This window comes from Alosa sapidissima, chromosome 24 (genome assembly GCF_018492685.1).
Source record: "Alosa sapidissima isolate fAloSap1 chromosome 24, fAloSap1.pri, whole genome shotgun sequence".
NCBI classification, from domain to species: domain Eukaryota; kingdom Metazoa; phylum Chordata; class Actinopteri; order Clupeiformes; family Clupeidae; genus Alosa; species Alosa sapidissima.
The window spans coordinates 5,037,604-5,057,344 of record NC_055980.1 but is presented as its reverse complement, the minus strand read 5'-3'; the positions used below and the strand labels follow the sequence as shown (position 1 = coordinate 5,057,344).

The 19,741-nt window shown below is 43.8% G+C and overlaps 1 protein-coding gene across 4 annotated transcripts; it reads right to left on the bottom strand.

The window, feature by feature from the left end:
* Window positions 1–3,245: 3,245 nt before the first annotated feature.
* Window positions 3,246–16,269, bottom strand: trim8b (tripartite motif containing 8b). Of its 4 annotated transcripts, none has more exons than XM_042082074.1 (7): window positions 14,545–16,269; window positions 13,741–14,440; window positions 8,245–8,340; window positions 7,464–7,697; window positions 5,853–5,884; window positions 5,579–5,694; window positions 3,246–4,911 (listed from the first exon to the last, which is right to left on the bottom strand). In XM_042082074.1, the coding sequence occupies exons 2-7, from the start codon at window positions 14,320–14,322 to the stop codon at window positions 4,220–4,222; spliced, it is 1,752 nt and encodes a 583-aa protein (XP_041938008.1). In that variant the 5' UTR covers window positions 14,323–14,440; window positions 14,545–16,269; the 3' UTR covers window positions 3,246–4,219. The 4 variants fall into 4 exon arrangements, with proteins under 4 accessions (XP_041938008.1, XP_041938009.1, XP_041938007.1 ...); XM_042082075.1 differs by having other exon boundaries at window positions 15,864–16,269; XM_042082073.1 differs by having other exon boundaries at window positions 13,741–15,936; window positions 16,042–16,269.
* Window positions 16,270–19,741: the final 3,472 nt, after the last annotated feature.

Below are 19,741 nucleotides of genomic sequence, written 5' to 3'. Positions count from 1 at the left end.
ACAAAATGTAAAAAAATGATTTATGAAAATTCTTTGAAATATAGTGTTTTGGAAACAAACTCTTCATTTGGTATTGTAACATTTGTTGTTCCACCCATGTTGTTGATGTATCCTCAATTCCATGTTATGCACAGCTATAGCTGTATGTATTGTGCCTAACTAAATAACACAACTGCCAGCAATCAACTGTAACATTATGGAAGAGTCAGTATTTAGGACAGTGGTATGAACTGTAGGTGAAGCTTGCATAGTGTTGCACCCCACATTTACTCATATCTGCTAGAGTTTAAAATAGCTCTCAACAAAATGGTATATATGTCTGTGCCAATACCTTATGATGAAATTAAAGTTTATAACATTTAATATGCTGCATCACTACCTTATTCTGCCACACCACACCAAACTTTGTGCTATTCCATCAATAGGGCACACTGACCCTTACAAATTGTTATTTGGGAGGCATGCTTTATTTTCTTTGCGTATTAGGTGGAACATCATGTGGCGATCGTCTTAATTTGTACTGCTTTGTAGTACATCTACTGTAACTGTGCACACATACAATATGTATTTATTTACAATACTTATTTTATTTAATTTATTTTTCACTTATGGAGCGCCAAAACATTACAGATGTCTCATGGCGCTTTACAGAGTGTATCTCTCTCACATGTTTGCACCTCACTCCCTTTCCCTCCATCAGCCCCACCAGCCTGGCCCAGAAATCCTCCCTCTATGGCATGATGACATACTCATAAAGCAGATACATGAGCTAACTTATCATTACTTATTTGGGATGAGTTTGCCTTGTAAAAACTGTTTCTCTTTAACTTAGCCTAGGCGCCCCTCCCTTGAAACAGACCTTGTAAACACACACATACACACACACACACACACACACACACAGAAACTGCCAGCACATGCAGAATAATCTGTAACAGTCCAGAGGAACGCGTCAAGGTAGATCAGTGACGAAAACGTCAAAAAGGCCATGAGAAGGAAGCCTGGTTATTTTTACTGAGTGAACATTTCCCTTGCTGCTCAGTGATGTTCATGAGGGTTCAGGTTACTTAGTGCCTCCGATGTCACACAAAGCAGTAGAACCACTGATTCTGAGTCAGGACAAGAGGAGACAGGAAGAACAGTGTATTCCACTGAGAGTAGAATATTCCTTTTTTTGTTTTCTTTTTTTTCCAGAGGCGTATTTGGGCCTTGTTTGGTTAGATAAACCCTTTCCAGGTTTTTTCTTTTCTTTTCCTGTCTAGAGTAGGTTTGCATTCTTCACCTGTGTAGTTTACAGCTGAATGTATACAAATGTGTATCTGGTTAACACAGCAGAGTACATGGCTGCTCCAGAATTCAAAGCAAGACAGAATCCACCTAGTGTCAAACATGGTACTTTCAAGTCTTCTTGTCCCTTCAAGCTAATACCTTCAAAGGCATGTAGTCAGACTACTACAGAGCATGCCACTCATTAGCAATCACCAGACTGTTTCTCTTTCCCAGGGCAGACTATCAACTTACACCTGGGCTCAGTGAGTGTGGTGTAAATCTCCTTGTGGATCGGCTTCATGCTGGAGAAGCCGGAGGGTCTAAAGTGCCAGGCCATCCTGACAGCGATTCACCTCCAGAACAAAGCACTAGCTCCGGAAATGGACAATGCGAAATCTGTGAGGTAAGCCTACATTTGAATGATGTTACTCAACAAAGCTCTCCTCCTCTGTGCTTGGCGTCCTTTGTTACCGGGCAGGAGCATGTGAGTGGCAGATCAATGGAGAGACGGTGTGATCTCATGTCAGATGCAGCCCCCTTTCACAGAACAGAGGATCTCATCTCCCCTGCTCTTCTTTTCTACTCTACCCCCCTCGCCCCTCACTCTCTCCACCTGCTCACTCTTACTCTGAGACTCATGTCTTGTGATGTTTGCTGAAAATGTTCAGCCGCTATGCAGTCAGCATCACAAACAGAAACCCAAGACTGAGAACAGGGGCTGAGCTCACCAGAGTTTCTCACGCGCTTCATGTGAGGTAGTCTGTTCCCTCTCTCAAACACACACAAATAAATACGCACACACTGACATGAGATATTCTTATCTAGGCCGAGTGAATGTTAAACATGAGGCAGCTAGTCTCAGTCTTCACACTCTTCCACTGTTCTCTCAGTGTTGTCGTTTCCAGAGTGAATGAACCCCCATGAAAAAGCACTCCAAGAGTGGGACCAGGGAAAATGGGCCTTGACCTAAATTCTGTCTGGGAATTGATACCGAGACAGATCATTTGACTTTTCAAAGTTGCCATGTTTTTTTTCTTTCTCTGTATTTTGTGATGACCCTTCTTTTGAAGTCTACAAATCCTCTGAATTTCCTGCATCACAGCCCCACAACTGGCACTATTAATTATGTCCAGAGGTCACGCAGAGGATTACACTGTTACTTATCCAAACCTAACTTTTAGCTTTGGGCTAAGCTTAGTATAATGTTTATTTTAATTGTTCACAGTCAAGTAACAAATAATACAAGACTTAGTGTTTTGAGAAAGGTGATTTGAAATCACAATTTATTTGGAACTTTCTTTTCTCCCCCATTCCCCTAATGACATTTCTTTATTTTCTGTCTCACAAAATATTTACAAAAAGGTCATTCCATTAGTTTAGGTTATTCTGTCAGTGTTTTCCACAAACAATTCAAAGACTGCTGACCAGTGCTTTTTCTTCAGATACAAAAGTTCATGAAAATGTCTGCTGAATCATCTGCCCCTCGGAGAAGTGCGTTATTTTCCTCCGTGAAGCTCACTTGTGAAACTGCCAAGAAACTTCCCTCTTCCAACAGGAAGTCTGCAACAGGAAGTCACAACAACATCCTTAGCCCTGCGGAAGCGCGGTGCATCAGCTGTGGGGACCTAATGAAGATCATCTGGACTCAACTCAACTCAAAAGTCAGCTCTGGCCTAGATGGTGGAGCTGGTTTAGAGTTAGTATGGACGTGTGTGTGTGTGTGTGTGTGTGTGTGTGTGTGTGTGTGTGAGACAGGGGAATCCATCTGGAGCCTCCTGTCCAGCTTGCGGTGGGTGGAAAGATGGAGAGGAAGCCCTTCTCCCTTTGGTCTATTGGAGCTCGAGAGAGAGAGAGAGAGAGAGAGAGAGAGAGAAAGCTGGGAGAGAGAGCAGGGAGAGAGAAAGAGAGAGAGAGGGGGGGGGGGGTGAGGCTACTTGTCTGGCATCACAAGGTTTTTCCTCTCTCCATGCTCCATGTTTGTATTCTGCTGGGTGGGGTTTTGTGGGAAGCCAGTAAAAGCCAGGAATTTGCAACCCTGCAGCCTCCAGCCACGAATGGAGGAGAGGACCTCCTCAGGCAACAGAAAAATGTGGAGATCTTCACTCAAATATTAAATAATATTAACAATGTTAATAAAATAGAGGAGGGGGAGGGTGGATTTCAGAATGTAAGAAATCAAAGAAAATGATGTCTCCACCACGCGCCTGTATGAAAATGCTGACACTGACAAAGATTCTTGTCAGGGAGTCGGGGCTAGGCTGAACCGCATTCATCTGAGCTCCTTTAGCCATGGTCCTGCATAGGAAACCACTGCAGACCGCCAGTGGCCAGCTGAGGGGAATATAAAAATGACTGAACTAGCATGATTTCTCTCCACTAGAGTATGCATAACTGGAACAAATGCAGCAAAATGTGTATAAAATAATCTCAAAAGCACTCTGTTAAATCAGGCTCATGCATGGAGTTGCTCTGTCAGTGTTCTTACATGAAACATGTTTTTTTTTTTTTTGTTATTGCATGTCTGCCGGCTTCTGCAGTAATAAATATAACACCTGAAATTAAAAACCTTCTTGGAACATAGACACAAGATGCATCAGAGTTGACAGTGCTTTCACATGCACTATAGGTGTGAAATACACAGCTCAGTTTTCAACATGATGCTCATTAAAAGAGCAACAAAACAAAGCAAAAGCCCACTGTTCCCACGAGCCACCCTATCAAGCAGACCTGGATGCAGAGAGCCAACAGTTAGTATTTATTTCAGTTCAAGTAGCTGTATTGATTTCTATTCAAATAGTGTTTTTGTTTTTTGTTAGCTTGATTTTAGTTTGAAAAACTAGGTGATGCCGAAGATGTTTGCAGACTTAAGTTGGACTCAGTTGACCACAGAGGCATGTTTAAGAGGACAGAGCAAAATCCTCTCTGTGGCCCAGGGTCTGATTAGCGTGGGTTAGCTAGTGACGTAGTGCTTGGTGGAGGCCTGCCCGTAGAGGCTGTAGAAGTCAGGGTGGCGGTGAGTCTGGGAAGCTTCGATCCAATCCCGCACCGGCATGGAGGAGGTGGGAGGCAGGGCCGGGGGATAGTCCTGGGGGCTCACGGCCCATGGGAAGCTTCCGGAGCGCGGGTAAGGTGGGTGGGAGCGGTGGCCGGACACAGAAGGAACCCCTGAGCAGTAGCAGTTGTCCACCGTGCACATGAGGATCTTGCGGCCGCCGTACTGGGGCAGCATGGCCTGCTGGGAGCTGGCACCTCCGCCGCCGCTCGAGTAGTGCGAGGAGGTGAAGACCGAGCCGGTGTGGTGGAGCGGCTGCGAGCCTCCGCCTGGACCCACGGAGCCGCCTCCACTGGCTCCCCCGACTGAGCCTCTGCTGCCCCCACTCAGCCCGGCCACGTGGTGGGCCGAACCGCAGGCTCCAGCCCCGGGCTGAGAGGAGGGGGGCTCTGGAAGAGGGGAAGGGCCCAGGAAGGACTGCTTGGCAGCCGAGCTGGAAGATGAGGAGGAGGAAGAGGATGGGTCCCGACCACTCCCACTGCCCTCTGGGAAGGCGGAGGAGTGCCTGCGCTTCTCAGCTCCAGAGCTGCTCACGCCACAGACGTACGCTGGCACCGACTGTAGGAAACCAGCAGGAGCAGAGAAGGGGACTGAGGGAGAGAGAGAGAGAGAAAGGGGGGGGGGGGCAGAGAGAACAAAGTGAGAGACAAACACAAGAGAGTGAGAGAGAAGGGGGGGAGAGAGAGAGGGAATGAAAGAGAAAGGGAGAAAATGGATTTATGAAGAAAGATTAAAAAAAAAAGAAATAGAGGGAGAAATGGTTATGAAAACAGAATGAGAAGAGAATTTACATATTAAAGAGGGCAAAGTATGAATACATCTGCATGTCTTTGCATTGAAGAGTTTGATATTTAGACTACACTGATTAAATGTTTAATCTTGAAACAAAAGCATGACATTGGATATGTCATTGTGCAAAACACACCATAAATATAATATACATATTTGTATAGCAGTTAATGTTTAGAATTTCTGTCCACAGATGAAAAAAACCCCACTGAGATTCCTGCCTGGAATTACAAGTTGGGTGTCAGAAGAGCTCATTTTGGTCGATTTGATGGGGGTGGGAAACTCTGGAGGCAAAGAGGATGTGTAGGATCTGACCAGATGTCAAAGTCACACTGATCAATTGTTCTAAAAAAGGCCCCTAGCAAAGCTCCAAGTGCTTCCCATGGCTGCACACACCATCGAAACAGCTGTTGCCTCTCTCTGTCTCTCTCTTCTCCGGAAAACGCTTGGGCTTGTTTTTTGGCATACCTTCTAGCATTTTCCGAAGGCTCTTCTCCTTCTTGGAGATCTCGGCCAGAAAGAGCTTGGAGCTGAGGCTGCCTACTTTGTGGGGAGGTAGGGCGGTGCCTACACAGGACTGCGACCTGGCAGGCAGAAACAGAAACAGGGTCACCAAAAACTCCTGATAGTTTGAAACATCCATGTATTGTGAAGAGAAACATCACTTCAAGTGACTTCAAACATGACACTATACTATATTTATTTTGTTATATACTAACTTAATACTCAAAATGAAGCTTACCTGTCCATTAGAATCTTCACTGATTTTGTGTTCTGAAAGACAGACAGAAGGCCATTAAGCAAAGCTTTTTGTTTGTCTATTTCGGCGTACTGTTTGTGAGACAACATGTGCTGTGATTGGCTTTTAGTGAAGATGAGACAACATGTGCTGTGATTCCCTTTTAGCATATTTTGGGAAGCTCTCCATGTTCTGCTGGGGCACAAATGAGATGCTTGTTCTGTGCCAGCAAAACACGATCAACAAACATGAGACGCAACACAAGACGCTTCAAACAGCAAGTGACACGGGCGTAAACAAATCTGTCCTCAGACAACGCGCCACTGATCCCCCCTCTTCAATGACAATAGCGCTGGCTGGCTTGGCGCACGTTTGATGTATTGCCTTGTTTAAACTGTAGCGCTATATGAGCGTAATTACCCAGTAGCCCAGCTGTCGGGGCCGAGGTGGCGGATGAATAATCTCCAGCGCAGGCGAGTCGGGGACGCGCGGAGGAGAACAAAGGGAGCCCCGCCTCCTCATTAGGCCTGTTTTCACCTGACTGACGGAGCGCTGGCGTCTGGGGAGCGTCTGATTTACCTCCACCCGCCTCTTGCCCAGAAGCTCCTCCTGGAGGACCTCCAGACAGGGTTCGTATTCCCCTGCCAAAGTGCTCGCGCACGCGCACCCTGCTCTGCTCTGCTCTGCTCTCCCCACTGCTGCCGGGCTGCCTGTGTTACTTCAGTGGACTTTTGATGTTACGTCTTTTTGACTAATCCTGAGCTGCTGCCAGATTGGTTTGGGCTGAAAATATTCTAGTTTATTCTGAGGGAAGGGGAATGGTTTAATGCCAACAATGTTCTTTCATCTACCTACTAATCCATATTATTACCAAAAGAGAGATTACAGTGACCAATAACCGTAGGCATGTAGACAAATTATTGACATACCAGTGCTTCAAACTGAATTCCCATCATGCAACTCACCATGGGTCTAATATTAACATATTGAGGAGCTAGCATTCTGTCCAAAGGAGAACAAGGACATCATTGTTTGAAGACATCATTTGGAATGGAAAAGAGTAGGGACTGGGTATTTCTAAATGTGTGTGTTTGTGTGCATGTCTGTGTGTGCGCGTGTTTTTATGGCGGCCGACTCGTTCAAAGTTCAGGGAGAGATAGAGGGGTCAGCAGATGACCAGAACACTGCCTCATGTTGATCGTCTAACAGCGAGTTCAGACATGCGAAAAGAGAGAGACAGGAAGTGAGGCCTTTCCTGTTTAGCTCTTATTAGAACACATAATAAACTAATTAGGATCTTAGCCTCATTAAGATGGATTAGTTGATTCATTTTTATTTTTCCTAAAAGCACATCCAAGCCATTTTATATGGTGTATTTTGATAGCTGTATTTGAGGTACCAGGTAGCCATTTATTTCTGTTGCAACAACACATAGATACACCTACATGTACTGAATTTTTCTTTTGCAAAATAAAAGGCATCAGCCTTTTTGCCAAATGTTGAGAAAATGAATGGAAAATGTAAATATCAGTTCAATAATGGACTAATGAATAACAAAAAATAAAATGACAGTTACATAAAAATGTCAAAAATCTGAAAGCTTTTTTTTTTCACCTTCATGAAGTTGATGTCCTCGGACTTGTCGAAGAGTGCCTGGGCGGTCTGCAGCAGCTTGTGCGCGTCCTGCTGGCGGTGGCGGAGCTGCAGGCACTGGGCGGCGTTCTCCTGGCAGAAGCGGGCGTGAGCCTTGTCCAGCACGGCCACCGTCTTGGCCAAGTCGTCCTCCAGGAGCTGCTGCATCTTCTGATACTGCAGCTGCACCTCCTGCCTCAGACGCTCCACCTTACTCTGTCCAGAGGAGGAGACGGTCAGGGCACACGTGAGGGAGGTCAGAAACCACACTAGATCCCTGTCCTACACACTGAAAGAGTTCTCTGATTTTACATGCTAAAATGAATCATTCCTTTTAGAAGCAATTTAGATAACAATCAGCTTTGACAAGCAACTTCCTGTTGTGAAAAACTCGAATAGTCTAAAAAAGCAAATAGTAAAAAAGTCTCTCTGTACACTGATAAAGGCTTCTTTATAAAGGCTTCTTCTTTAGGATATTTAGTTTTGTTTGTAAATAAATAACTGTTTAGAGCTGTACAACAGCCTCTCTGTGATTATTTCTGAAACTGTACTTGTCCACAGACATTTTCCTGAAGCACAAAAATAATTTCCCGTCCCTTTAAGGTTGCTAAGCAATAAACTCTCCAACATCTCAAGCAATGGCCCTCTGCCATTCAAAGCCCTTCAATCATTCATTGCGATACCTGCACACAGCCCCTGGTAAGTAGTAAGAGTTCTTTTTGGCTCTTCAAAAATATAACATCAAAGCAGTGCTATATCTGACCTCTACCAGACACTTGTCTGTTTCCAGTTTGTAGAGCTGTTCTTCCATGTCCTGAGAGCGATCATCCAAACGCTCCTGCTGTTTAATCAACATTTGCTAAAGAACAGAGAGGTTGAGAGAAAGAGAGAGGGAGGGAAGGAGAGAGAGATGAAAGAAGAGAGAAAAAAACACAAGGAAAAACAGAAGGTTAGAACAGAAGTGGTACATAGGAAAACCTCCATACCAGCACAGTGAATATGCCCTGGGCAATACCACCGATTTTATTGAGCAACCAGAAGTGTTTTTGCTCCATTTTGTCCTGTGCTGGGTCTGGGTTACAGGCTCTATTCATAACTCATGATGTACTGCTGTGGCTTTTCAGATGCTGTCTGCCACACTAAAAGCAACCTGGGAGAAAATACCCACACATTGTTCCAAGTTCCTCCCCCTTCTGTGCCCCACAACACACACACACACACAGAGCCACACACACACACACATGCACTGCTGTGAGCCCAGCAAAAGCCTGGTGACTCGGAGAGGATTTTCCCTCTGCCTCTCAGACAGAACAAAGACCAAAGTCAGTCAGCAAACAGCTCGACGGGTCTGACAGAAGCCTGACAAGGAGCCGCCGAGCGCAAACCAAATGAAAATGACTTTTAATTAAACAAATGTTTCATGTGAGAGCCAGCCACAATAGCAGAGGGGGTTAGTGCCTGCTGGTGGGGGTTATATATGGGGGAGGGGGGGGGAGAGGCTGCCATGGTAACAAAGCTCCATTTATTTTGCATTTTTTGCATTTTTACAGCAGAGACAATGAGGGAAGACAGAGAAAGATGGATGGCAGCAAAGCAGAGTGAGAGAAAGGGAGTACACAGTAAACACAGAGAAAGAGAGGGGAGGGGGGAACACAGGTAGCATGGAGCTACAACTGTGTGCCTATATCTGTGCAAGTCTGTGTGTGTGTGAGCCTATTCATGTGTGTGTGTGTGGGATGGGTTCTGTGGCGTGGCACAACTAAAGTCCTGCCCTTAATCTGAGGAGTGATGACAATGAGCTGAACCACCTGGGCACCACTAGGGACTCTCCGCCAAACTGGTTTAACTGCGTTTCCAAATGTACACATGTCCTTTCAGTCTCGTGTAGAACTGAGATAATTACTACGTTCATGTCCAAGACACTAGGTGCACATACACAAAAGCCACCACACACACACACCCAGATACACACACAAACGCACGCACAGAGGGAGAGAGTGTGCACGAGAGAGATGTTGTTGACAAGACTCTTAAAAAGGTTTCATCCATCCCTGTGATGGGGAGCAGGATGCTGGCTTGTTCGTTCAGGGGAGATGCGCGTGGATCGATTCTGCTGCTGAGAGCTGAGCTTGATGAACATGCCCATTAGGGCCAGCAGCCCGGTCAGCTGAGCAGACGGAGCGCTAGCCTGCCTGCCTGCTAGTCAGTCTGCCTGCCTGCATCCCCCTCCAGAGCTCCATTGGCTACAGGGATACAGATGTGATGTGTGCATCTCCTGATGTACTGTATGTATCTCCATGCTCTGCCCTGGAAACAGGCTTTTAGGATGCATACTGTGTATGACTGTGATACAACTTGGTTTGGGTAAATGTATATGACTGTATGGAGGGGAAAGGGAACAGGAGGTAAGAGGTGGGCAGAGAGAGAGAGAAAGAGAGAGAGAGAGAGAGAGAGAGAGAGAGACGTCTCATTTCAGCCACGGACAAATATTTAAAAAAGACACACAGCGGACGCGCAGACCAGTCTGCTCCAACAGTCCTGCTCCAAAAGTCAACGGTCAAGCATCAAGCGTCCACTCGCTCGAGAGCATTAGGTTGCATAAGCGAATCATCACTTCCTGTTCATTCTTTGGCATAGAGCACAGGAAGTGAGCCAACTGTGTGTGGTCACCCAGTGTAGGTGAAGCTGGACTTCACAGCATATCATCTGTCCACTGCATCCCTCATTATTACATGGTGTGCCGAGCGCACGGCTCTAGCTCTCAGAGTATAACATGAATTATTAATATTGTGGTATTTAAAATATATATATATGCTTACAACTGAGTGGTGCCTGTATGACTGAACATTGAATTAATGTCGGATTTAGTACGACAGGAAGATAACCTAAAGTGAAGACAAAAGGAGAAGGTAGCATGTAACACAGTATAGACTAAAAGGAAAGCGTAGCATCTACTCGCATAAACAGTCTTGAATTGTTGGTCATTTTAAACAAGAATGTAAAAGGCCAGCAGTTTCTACAAATACTAGAATACCCAGGTTGCTTTTAGCTCTACATGATACGTCAAGAACACAGTGATGTGGTGTTTAGTAAGTGTCTGGCCTAAACATTTGCTACATGAAGCCTGGACAGAGATGCAGCGTGCTTGTGATGTGGGAAACCAGAGAGAAATGACAGCGGAAAGAAATGCCACAGGTCATGTCACCACACAGCCCCGAGCGGCCTGTCCAAACAGCCATGCCACGGGGTAGCCACTCTCTGCGGCTCTCTGCTGCTCTAATCCCGCTGGAGTCCATTCAGACTAAGCCGTCTGGGATTTCTGATGACCATCAGTGTCTGACAGCAGAATCTGCTTATCCAGAGAGCTGCCAGGACTAGCATTTGTGTTCAGGCCACTCGCCTGACTTCCAGTGTGAATTCTGCCATGTTGATTTGTACTTTAAACAGTTTGTTCCACACCTCCCACTAGACACAATACAGCTGAAACACATGGTGCCATGGCTGACAACATAAGGCCAGAAACCTAATGTTGGTATTAGACAACTGGACAATGTGGACATTGTATATTTTATGGCAAAACAATACATTATAAGTCTATTTTGTGACGCAATAGCCCATATTATCCACAATACAAGGGCTGCTCAAGTTAGTAAAGGTTAGGGTATAATTCTCTCCTCTGATACTGTACAGTATACTCTTGTGCTTGAGCTTGATTAGTCATGTCTGCCCACTCTATTTGCTTACAGTGCCATTAACTCTAGATATTACCAGTGTGTTCCCAGTGAATTATTGATTATGTGTCTGTGTCTGCATGTTTCTTAAAAATGGTAAGGACACTTGAACCCACAGTATCTCCACTGGATAATATCTGTCTATAATTACAACATTTTCATCTGTGCAGAACAAACATGTGTGGCCCACATAATTGGAACATAACCCAAGTGTTAGCCAGATATATGTGTCCGTAAAGGTCAGGGAGAGGGGAAAACTATTGATTCAATAAGTGTCATAATTCTTTGGCAAATGATACCAATTCATATCACATGACAAAAATACAGATCTTTAAATTATTTAAATGTTAACATTGCAAATGTGCACTGACCCTAACTTGGTCTGATCCAAAGGTCCAGCCCTTGTATTCTCTTAAATCAGGTGGCCAGGATGCTTAGTAATGCCAAAGACAAATTCCCATTCCCGGAACAGCAGAAGCATGGGACTTCACTGACTGCACAATTACTCAGAGGTGAGGAAACACAATGTTGTCAGAGCTTAGACACACACATACACTCACTCACTCAATCACACATGCACACGTGTGCATGCGCACACACACACACCTCCTCTCCTCTTAGATGAATCTGGAATCATCCGAATTAGTGAGTGTGCGAGAGAGAGAGAAGGGGATTGAATGATGTAGACAAATGAGGCAGAAACCGGCAGACAGAGAGAAAAACAGACTGAAAGACAGAGAGGGAGAGGCAGAAAAAGAGATAGAGAGATAGAGAGAGAGAAAGACTGAAGCAGAGAGAGAGATAGTGAGGGAGGGAGGGGATGTCTTTGAAGCACCAGGATCTAAGGCTATGACCTAATTGTAGTGACTGATGCACTCCGGCTGCTGGCAGAGGCCTGCAGGCAGGAACCTAATACCTCTTGGCAGGGGTGGGGGTTCACTGCGCCTGGCCCCTGCTTCTCACTCCGGGCCTGGGGTCCTGGGCTCGGGCATTTGGGGGTGGGGGTGGGGGTGCCTGGATGGCCACAATCCCTGACATCTTTACCCATCGCTCTCTGCCACAACTGAGCCGAGCTGGCCCGGGGTGTGAGCGGGGGTCTGCCCGCGGCCTGCTGTGGGCCTGCCCTCGGACTCCCCCAGCACAGCCCGCAGCAGATGCACTTAGCGCACCATGCCATCCATCACCCACCTCTCCCGCTCATTACAGCTTTACTACAACAACAGCGCCAGCGCCAGCGCTATTACTGCAACAGCAATAAGAGACACGCCGCTGTGCACCGCTTTACAGTCAACTTCCATTATAGTCATGTGGAATTGTTTTGTTGTCAATGTACAAGCCTAACGCCATATGAAGGTTGTCTCCAAACTAATGGGATATTATTATATAAGGGTGGACCATAAAACAGAAAAAAAAAGTGAGAGCAGTGAACACAAGCGAACAGTGCGCTAGTGTGCTACTGATTGAAAATTCAGAGAGCACACACACACACACACACGCACACGCACGCACACGCACACGCACACACATGCACATGCACACATGCACACACACACAGACACACACACACCTCCCCTCCTCTTCAGAGCCCTGTGAATACAGAATCATCCGATTTAGTGTGGTTGAAAGAGTGAGCAGGAGAAAGAGAGGAGGATTGAGGGCCATGGAGAAACCAGGCAGAAAGCACATCCCATGAGCACGCTGACTAAATGCAGCCTTCACCCAAAGCCAAGGGAAATAAAAAGATGCCTATGGTCCCATGAGGCAGCACGATTCCTCTCCCCTCCATCTGTGCCACAAAGAGAAGGAGCCACCTCACTTTATTTCCTGGCAGAACCCCAGCCCCCCTCCTCCACCAAACTGCCATGCTAGGATGCACCTGTGTAGGGCAGATAAGGCTATGTGGAGAACTGGTATGTTCACAGGTCTGTCCAACTGTTTATCACTTCAGTGCAAGTCCACAGGAGGGGAGGGGATTTCTGGCATTGTTGACAATGGGAAATATATCAAACACACAGCAAGCAAGCAAGAAAGAAAACAAGGCACAAGGACAGGGGAAACCAGTTTGAAACAAGCGTTAGAACCAACATGGAAAAATACCAGACTGGCCTTTGGCATCTGGAAATTTGACATCACATGGTGGGTTCAGGGTTGAGAGAATCTGCTCCCTCAAGGCATTCACCAGCCTTATATATATCCAATAGGTCTGCTAGTCTGGTTTGGGGGCATGACGCTGACTGACATTGAAAAATGACATTCTTTCCCAGAAGGCATTAATGTGCATTTAGATATGTGCCATGATGCTAGTTTAACCTAGATTCTTCCATTAACATGTTCATCTTCAAAAGAGGTCTATTGTTTGTAGCCTACCTTTTTCCCTCTGGATCAAAAGAGTATACTATATCTCTTAAAGGATTTGCAAGAATAGCCATTTTCATAACCATAAACATGAATGTCATGGCACGCGTTATAGAGACTGAACGAATACTTTGAAATCTGATTGTATGTCTGCATATTATGTGGTAACTTACCCTGATGTCATGTCGTCTCACGTCAATATCACACATGGCGTGGCCGTGATTGGCAGCACACCTGGAGAAACAGCAGTACTGGCAGACGGCCACCTGCTCCGTTTCGCAGTGATACAGCCTGTATTCGTCGTGTTGAGGGCAAGTCCACGCCTTCACATCCTCCACCTCGACCAGTAGGTGTCCGGGATTGGAGGACGGCTGCTGCAGATGTGTTTGTACATGCGATTGGCAGCAAGGTGCATTACACCGGAGGCAAACTTTTTGCGCCGGCATCGGAGGTCCTCGCCGACAGAAGATGCAGTGGAGAACAGTAGGTGCTTTCTCCACGTTGAGAGCATTGAATTTTTCAACAATATTTGACAGTTTGTGGTTCTTCTCCAAACTCGGCTTCTGACTGTAAGCATGGTTGCACTCCGGACATCGCACCACACTTGTATCTTTGGACCAAGCCTCATTTATGCATCCCCTACAAAAGTTGTGTTTGCACGGTAGCTGGATTGGCTCAGAGAACACGTGCAAACATATAGGACAGATGAGCTCCTCCTCAAAAGAGTTTTTCCAGTTTTCCGCCATAGTCATCATTTGGCTTCGTTCCTTTTATAAGCTCAAATTACTCAACCAGTCTCAGTGGTTTAATATGGCATTGTGATATGCACTCCCTTTACTGGCTCGAAGTACGCTCGCAAAAACCGGACCAACTCTGCAAGGATTGAAGGATGACTATCAGTCATGTCGTTGCATTAATCCGTCGTATATGACTTAATGTTAGCAGTTGTAGCAATGAATTAATGTGACTGGCGATACCTTTATGACACCTTTGTTTCACCTGTAAGTTAGGCCAATAATGTTTTGCTAAAACAACAGCTCAGGCGAGTCAAAACCAGAGCTGAATTAGGGTCGAGCTTGAGTGATCCAGATTTAACGTATTCTGTTTTGACCAAAACATACGAAAAGGCCGAAGGGCAACCGAAATGACGCAAAGCAACTGCCACTACTGGCAATGCGTAAAAGTCAATTGTACTGACTGAAGCTTCAATACCAAGGCGTAAAAAGTAAAGGTAAAAAGTCTCTCTAACGCTTAATGCCAATGTTAAATTGTGAGACTTATGTGGGATAAACAAGCTCTTCCTTCTCTTCTCTGCTTCTTGTAATAATATAGGCAAGTAAAATGACTATACCTCCACTAAACCAAGGTGTACTAACCAATCACTGCATTTAATCTAACGTTTACTATCTTTCTCTGTGCTGTATAAGCTTAAACATGGCACATCAACAGTTCTAAGTGTACACGGCAACTAAGCCCACTTTGCCAAGCATGCCATGTGTGCGTAAAGCGAATCTGGGTAGACTTGAGACGGAAACGTCACAAATACATAGTGACGGAAATGTCATAAAATGTTTTCACATCCGACAAACAGGCGACTCATCGAAAACGAGGCAGGATTTTATTCTGTAAAGCCAATGCTATAAGTGATATTACATGCAGCCAAGGCTGCCTTTTGCTTTACATTTGCCCCAACACTTTGTGGAAACAACATCAGACAATAAAGGAAACCGTTTAACTGGTTTAAATGTCAAGTCCAGAAACACAATAGTCAAAGGACATGCGCTAACTAATAATATATTAAAATGAGTATTGGTCACCAGTCTATTGTTACATATGCTATAAAACGTGAAATAGCCATTGGTCTTTTGTTACATAATAATAACATACTCACTATGTGTATTACTAGAAATAAGGGAAAGTAGCCTTCTTCGTAGCGCACAAGTTATGCATAGCTATGTAGGCAGTGTGCCATCACTACATTTTTAGTCAATCTGCCATTAACCTTACAGCGTACCTCAAGGTAGCCTGGGCTATTAGGCAAATTTGCCAACACTCGCGCAGCATATAGGATATGAAAATTATTCCTGGTGATAATAGCAGATGATAATAGCTTATGCTCATTTCATCACGGGCCACATAAAAATACAAACTAATAGTCCCTTATCCAACATATCCATCTATCCTTGGCGCACTAAGCTACTCTGTATTACAACATAATGTCACCATGACTACTAAAGGCTAACTTTAACCTGTCCGACTATGACATTAAACTTATAAAAATGTAGGGTTCATAAACCTTTTTTAGTCTTAAAGGGGACGGCGCCGTTTGGTCCTCGTTATCGGTTTCTTTCATCAGCCATCTTGTGTTCCTTTTAAAAAGAAAAAAGACGTTCATCAATCGTTTTCGTCTCTTTCCTTATCTGTTTACGCGAAATCAAAAGCAAAATCAGTCACGTCTCGTCGGATCCGCGGACCTTAGCCGACGTTAGAGATGGTGGTATTCCAGAGCTTCTGCTTCTCCTGTAGGCCTATTATGCGCGAATCGGCGTTCGTATCCGTTCAGTGCGTCTGGCTGTTATTATTTACGATTTCCCCCTTTCTTACAGCCTTTGATGAAAGGAGGAATCATAGGGAGGAATGCAAGCATTGGACTGCGAGTTCAGATACAGCTGGCGTTACTCCCTCCCTAAAGCGAAGCACCATGGTGGTCACGTGACATGCCAAAGAATTGATACATTTTAACTGGAGGACTTGAGGAAGGAAAGGGCGGAGTTTAAAAAATTAAAAGGGCAGTAGCATGTGCGCTTCAATTTGCTATAGGCCACTGTTACAGTCCTGAGCATATGAACTTATATCATTTTATATGAGTGTATAGCCTGTGACTCGATTAGAGATTAAATCATGACTTGATTAGAGATTAAATCATGCAAGTTGCTATTTGCTTTAACCAACAATGCAATGCAATTGATAGCCTAATATGTCTTTTGGGTAGGCCTAGGTTTAGAAAACCGCAGTTTGTAGTTGATGAACTAAGCATCTAATTTTTTTAGTAATGTCTGACATTACCGAAGTGCGTAAAGAGACATAGGATCTAGCCTACCAACTAGCAAGCTAAACACATGTACATGCCATTTATTAGAAGCAGCATGTAGATTATAAGAAACCATTGCAGGCTTAAGTTTTACAATGCTTGTTAAAAGGATTCCAGACATTGGATTCAGCCCATGTCCAGACAAGTCCCATATCAAACCTAATGGACATGGACCATGTTTAAAACTTTCCAGAATTTTCCAAAGTCATCTTTCACAGCCTCTGTGATCAGGGCCACTACAGTCATTTGAAAGCTTCCCACTACCCTTAATTCCCACTACCCTTAATTCTTGTACGAAGGCCATCATGTCATTCTTCCTTTATGAGTATGGGCCCTAATTTTAATAGAAGGCTAAGTGCAAAGTCTCTCAAAAAGTTATTGTGCATGAAAATTTATATCTGTCACCTTGGCCTACTACAGGACACTTACTGGATCTGCTCCCTGCTCTCAATTCTATGATCAAGCTGTACATCCCCAACCCCCCATTGCGGTCTTCTAATGAGCGTCCATTGTGTCGACCAGCCATAACCGCTAGGTCAAATTCAAGACTTTTCCTCAGTGGTTCCTTGTTAGTGGAATGAGTTGCCCAGTGCTCTCTGTTCCTGTGATAGTTTTGGGTCATTCAAGAGGGGTCTAAAGGCATATCTGTCTAGCATGCACTTAGTTACAGTAATTAAGCGTTTCTTATGAGTTAGAGTTTGAATATTATAGTATTGTTTATTTTCAATAGGCTATTGATTTAATTGATACTATTGCTTATTATTGCTATTCTCCTTAATGTAGTCTTACAATCATTTTAAAACTGTTCACTTTTAATTGTAACTGTTGTATTGTTTTTGTTTATATATCCCTTTGGGCAAAAGCATCTGCCAAATCCCATAACCATAACCATGAATAGCCATGTGGCATGTGGGAGTGTTGTTTTCAATAATGTTTTTACTTAAAGGTCTTGGCCATGATGTTAAGTTTTGCCCATTTTTTTCTTTAGTTATACTTATCACTTTGCCCATTACTCAAATTGGAGCCCTATATCTTTTCAAAACCTTTTTAATGGTGCTATTGTTATGTTGACACCTGCACCAAAAGAAATTCCTTAAGTACTCTCCCAGTACTTTTTGAATTAAAGATTCTGATTCCTACAGTACATAATGTCCCCTCATCATCAGACACTAGGTCAATTCATCCCTCTTTCATTATGTACTGTACATATTACATTATTCTATTTGGTTTCTAGTGTTGCATCAGTAGCCTAAATAAGGTATTGCTTATATTCTTATACTCTTGTTTACACACAAACACACACACAATCAGATTAAAATAGACATTTAATGTTGTAGCACCACACCATACCAATACTACTTACTTTATTATACAGTCTATACAAACTACATGTACAAAATAAACATGAGAAAATTGTGTAAAACTGTGGTGAAACATGTTTTGTTCTTCCTAGGAACTATGTGGCTTGAATGGAATGGAATTCTAACTAACCACACACATTTACAGTTGGCCTTGTGTGCTGGCATTTCAGAGAAAAACCCACACAAATGGGCAGGTTTATTCACAGATAACCTACGGTGATGTCCATGTCAGTAAATGTTTTCATGCTAATTTGCTAAACTTTGGCCACAATATCTGGACTTATTTTCCTATAACAATGCATAGATTTGTTCATACTGTATTATGTTGACTCTATGGCTACAGCCTTGATTTGAGGAGTATTAGTGTCCAGTGTTGGTATTGAATGACAGAACTTTATTTTCACGAGTGCACCAGTAGAGGGCTCACATGGTCTATTTCATGACCATGCTGATTTTTGTGTGTGAATCCAAGGTGTTGTTTTCATCTATTTCTGTGATTTGCACTTAAAGGGTATTTGTAGAAAATCAATTGTGAACTATGTATATAAAATTATCTTAATATCTTTTTAACTGTCTGATTGCCTTCTGTTTAGAATACATGCCGATATGCATATGTGTGTGTGAGTGTGTGTGTGTTTCAGTATATTTCAGTATATGAAACACTATAGAGGGCAAGAATATTATTATTACATAATATCATAGAACCTACACATATTACATAATATCATAGAAGTATTATACACTGAACTACTATAAAAATCATAATATTGCATTACTTTTTTGTAAGAGATTACACCCACAGGAACTGCAGTGTCATCCCATTCTAAATTCATATGGACTTGGCCCCCCTTTACAGCTGTGACAGCTTCCACTCTGTTGGGAAGGATTTCCACAAGAGTGCCTTTGGAGGAATGCCTTTAGACCTTTGCCCATTCATTCAGAAGAGTATTTGTGAGGTCAGACATGTTGGACAAGAAGGCCTAGCTCGCAAACATCTGTTCTAGCTCATCCCAAAGGTGGTTGATTATGTAGAGATTAGAGAATCATGTTCTCTGCAAGCCAGTCAAGTTCTTCCATATCAAAATCACTTTAACATCTTTATGGGTCTTGCTTTGTGCACTGTGCTGGTGGTGGGATAATGGTCTATGTCTAATGGTTTTTCAGGGATTGGGCTTGGGTAAGTGAAGTGGGCAAGCTCCCTTTTAGCTATAGGCTAGCTATATAACTGGTCCTACCTTCAGTGAATTATGCTAAGATAGGCTAATGGTGTCTGACTGAGTTATTGTGCACACAGAGATGATAAGGATATGTACTGTATCCTCTTATCTATCTCATCAGCATGACAGTACCCCAGTGCACAAAGCAAGGTCCATAAAGACATTGTTGGACAAGTTTGGTGTGGAAGAAATGGTGTGGAAATTCTTCCCAACAGAGTAAAAACAGTTACTCCTGCAAAAGGAATCCATATTAACACCTATGAATTCAAGTTTCATGTAGCCTAGATTGAAGTTCGTGTTAGTGTAATGGCAGGCGTCCCAATGCTTTTGTCTAGTTTATAAAGAAATTAAATAGATATGGACATTTGAGCAAGATGAAAGTATAAATTCAAACAACAAAGGATCATGGTTTGGACCTAATCAAATGTTTGATTTTTGTCTCCACGTGAATGAATAAATAAATACCACTTCAATCCTCACATGATCTATGATGGGGATTATAAAA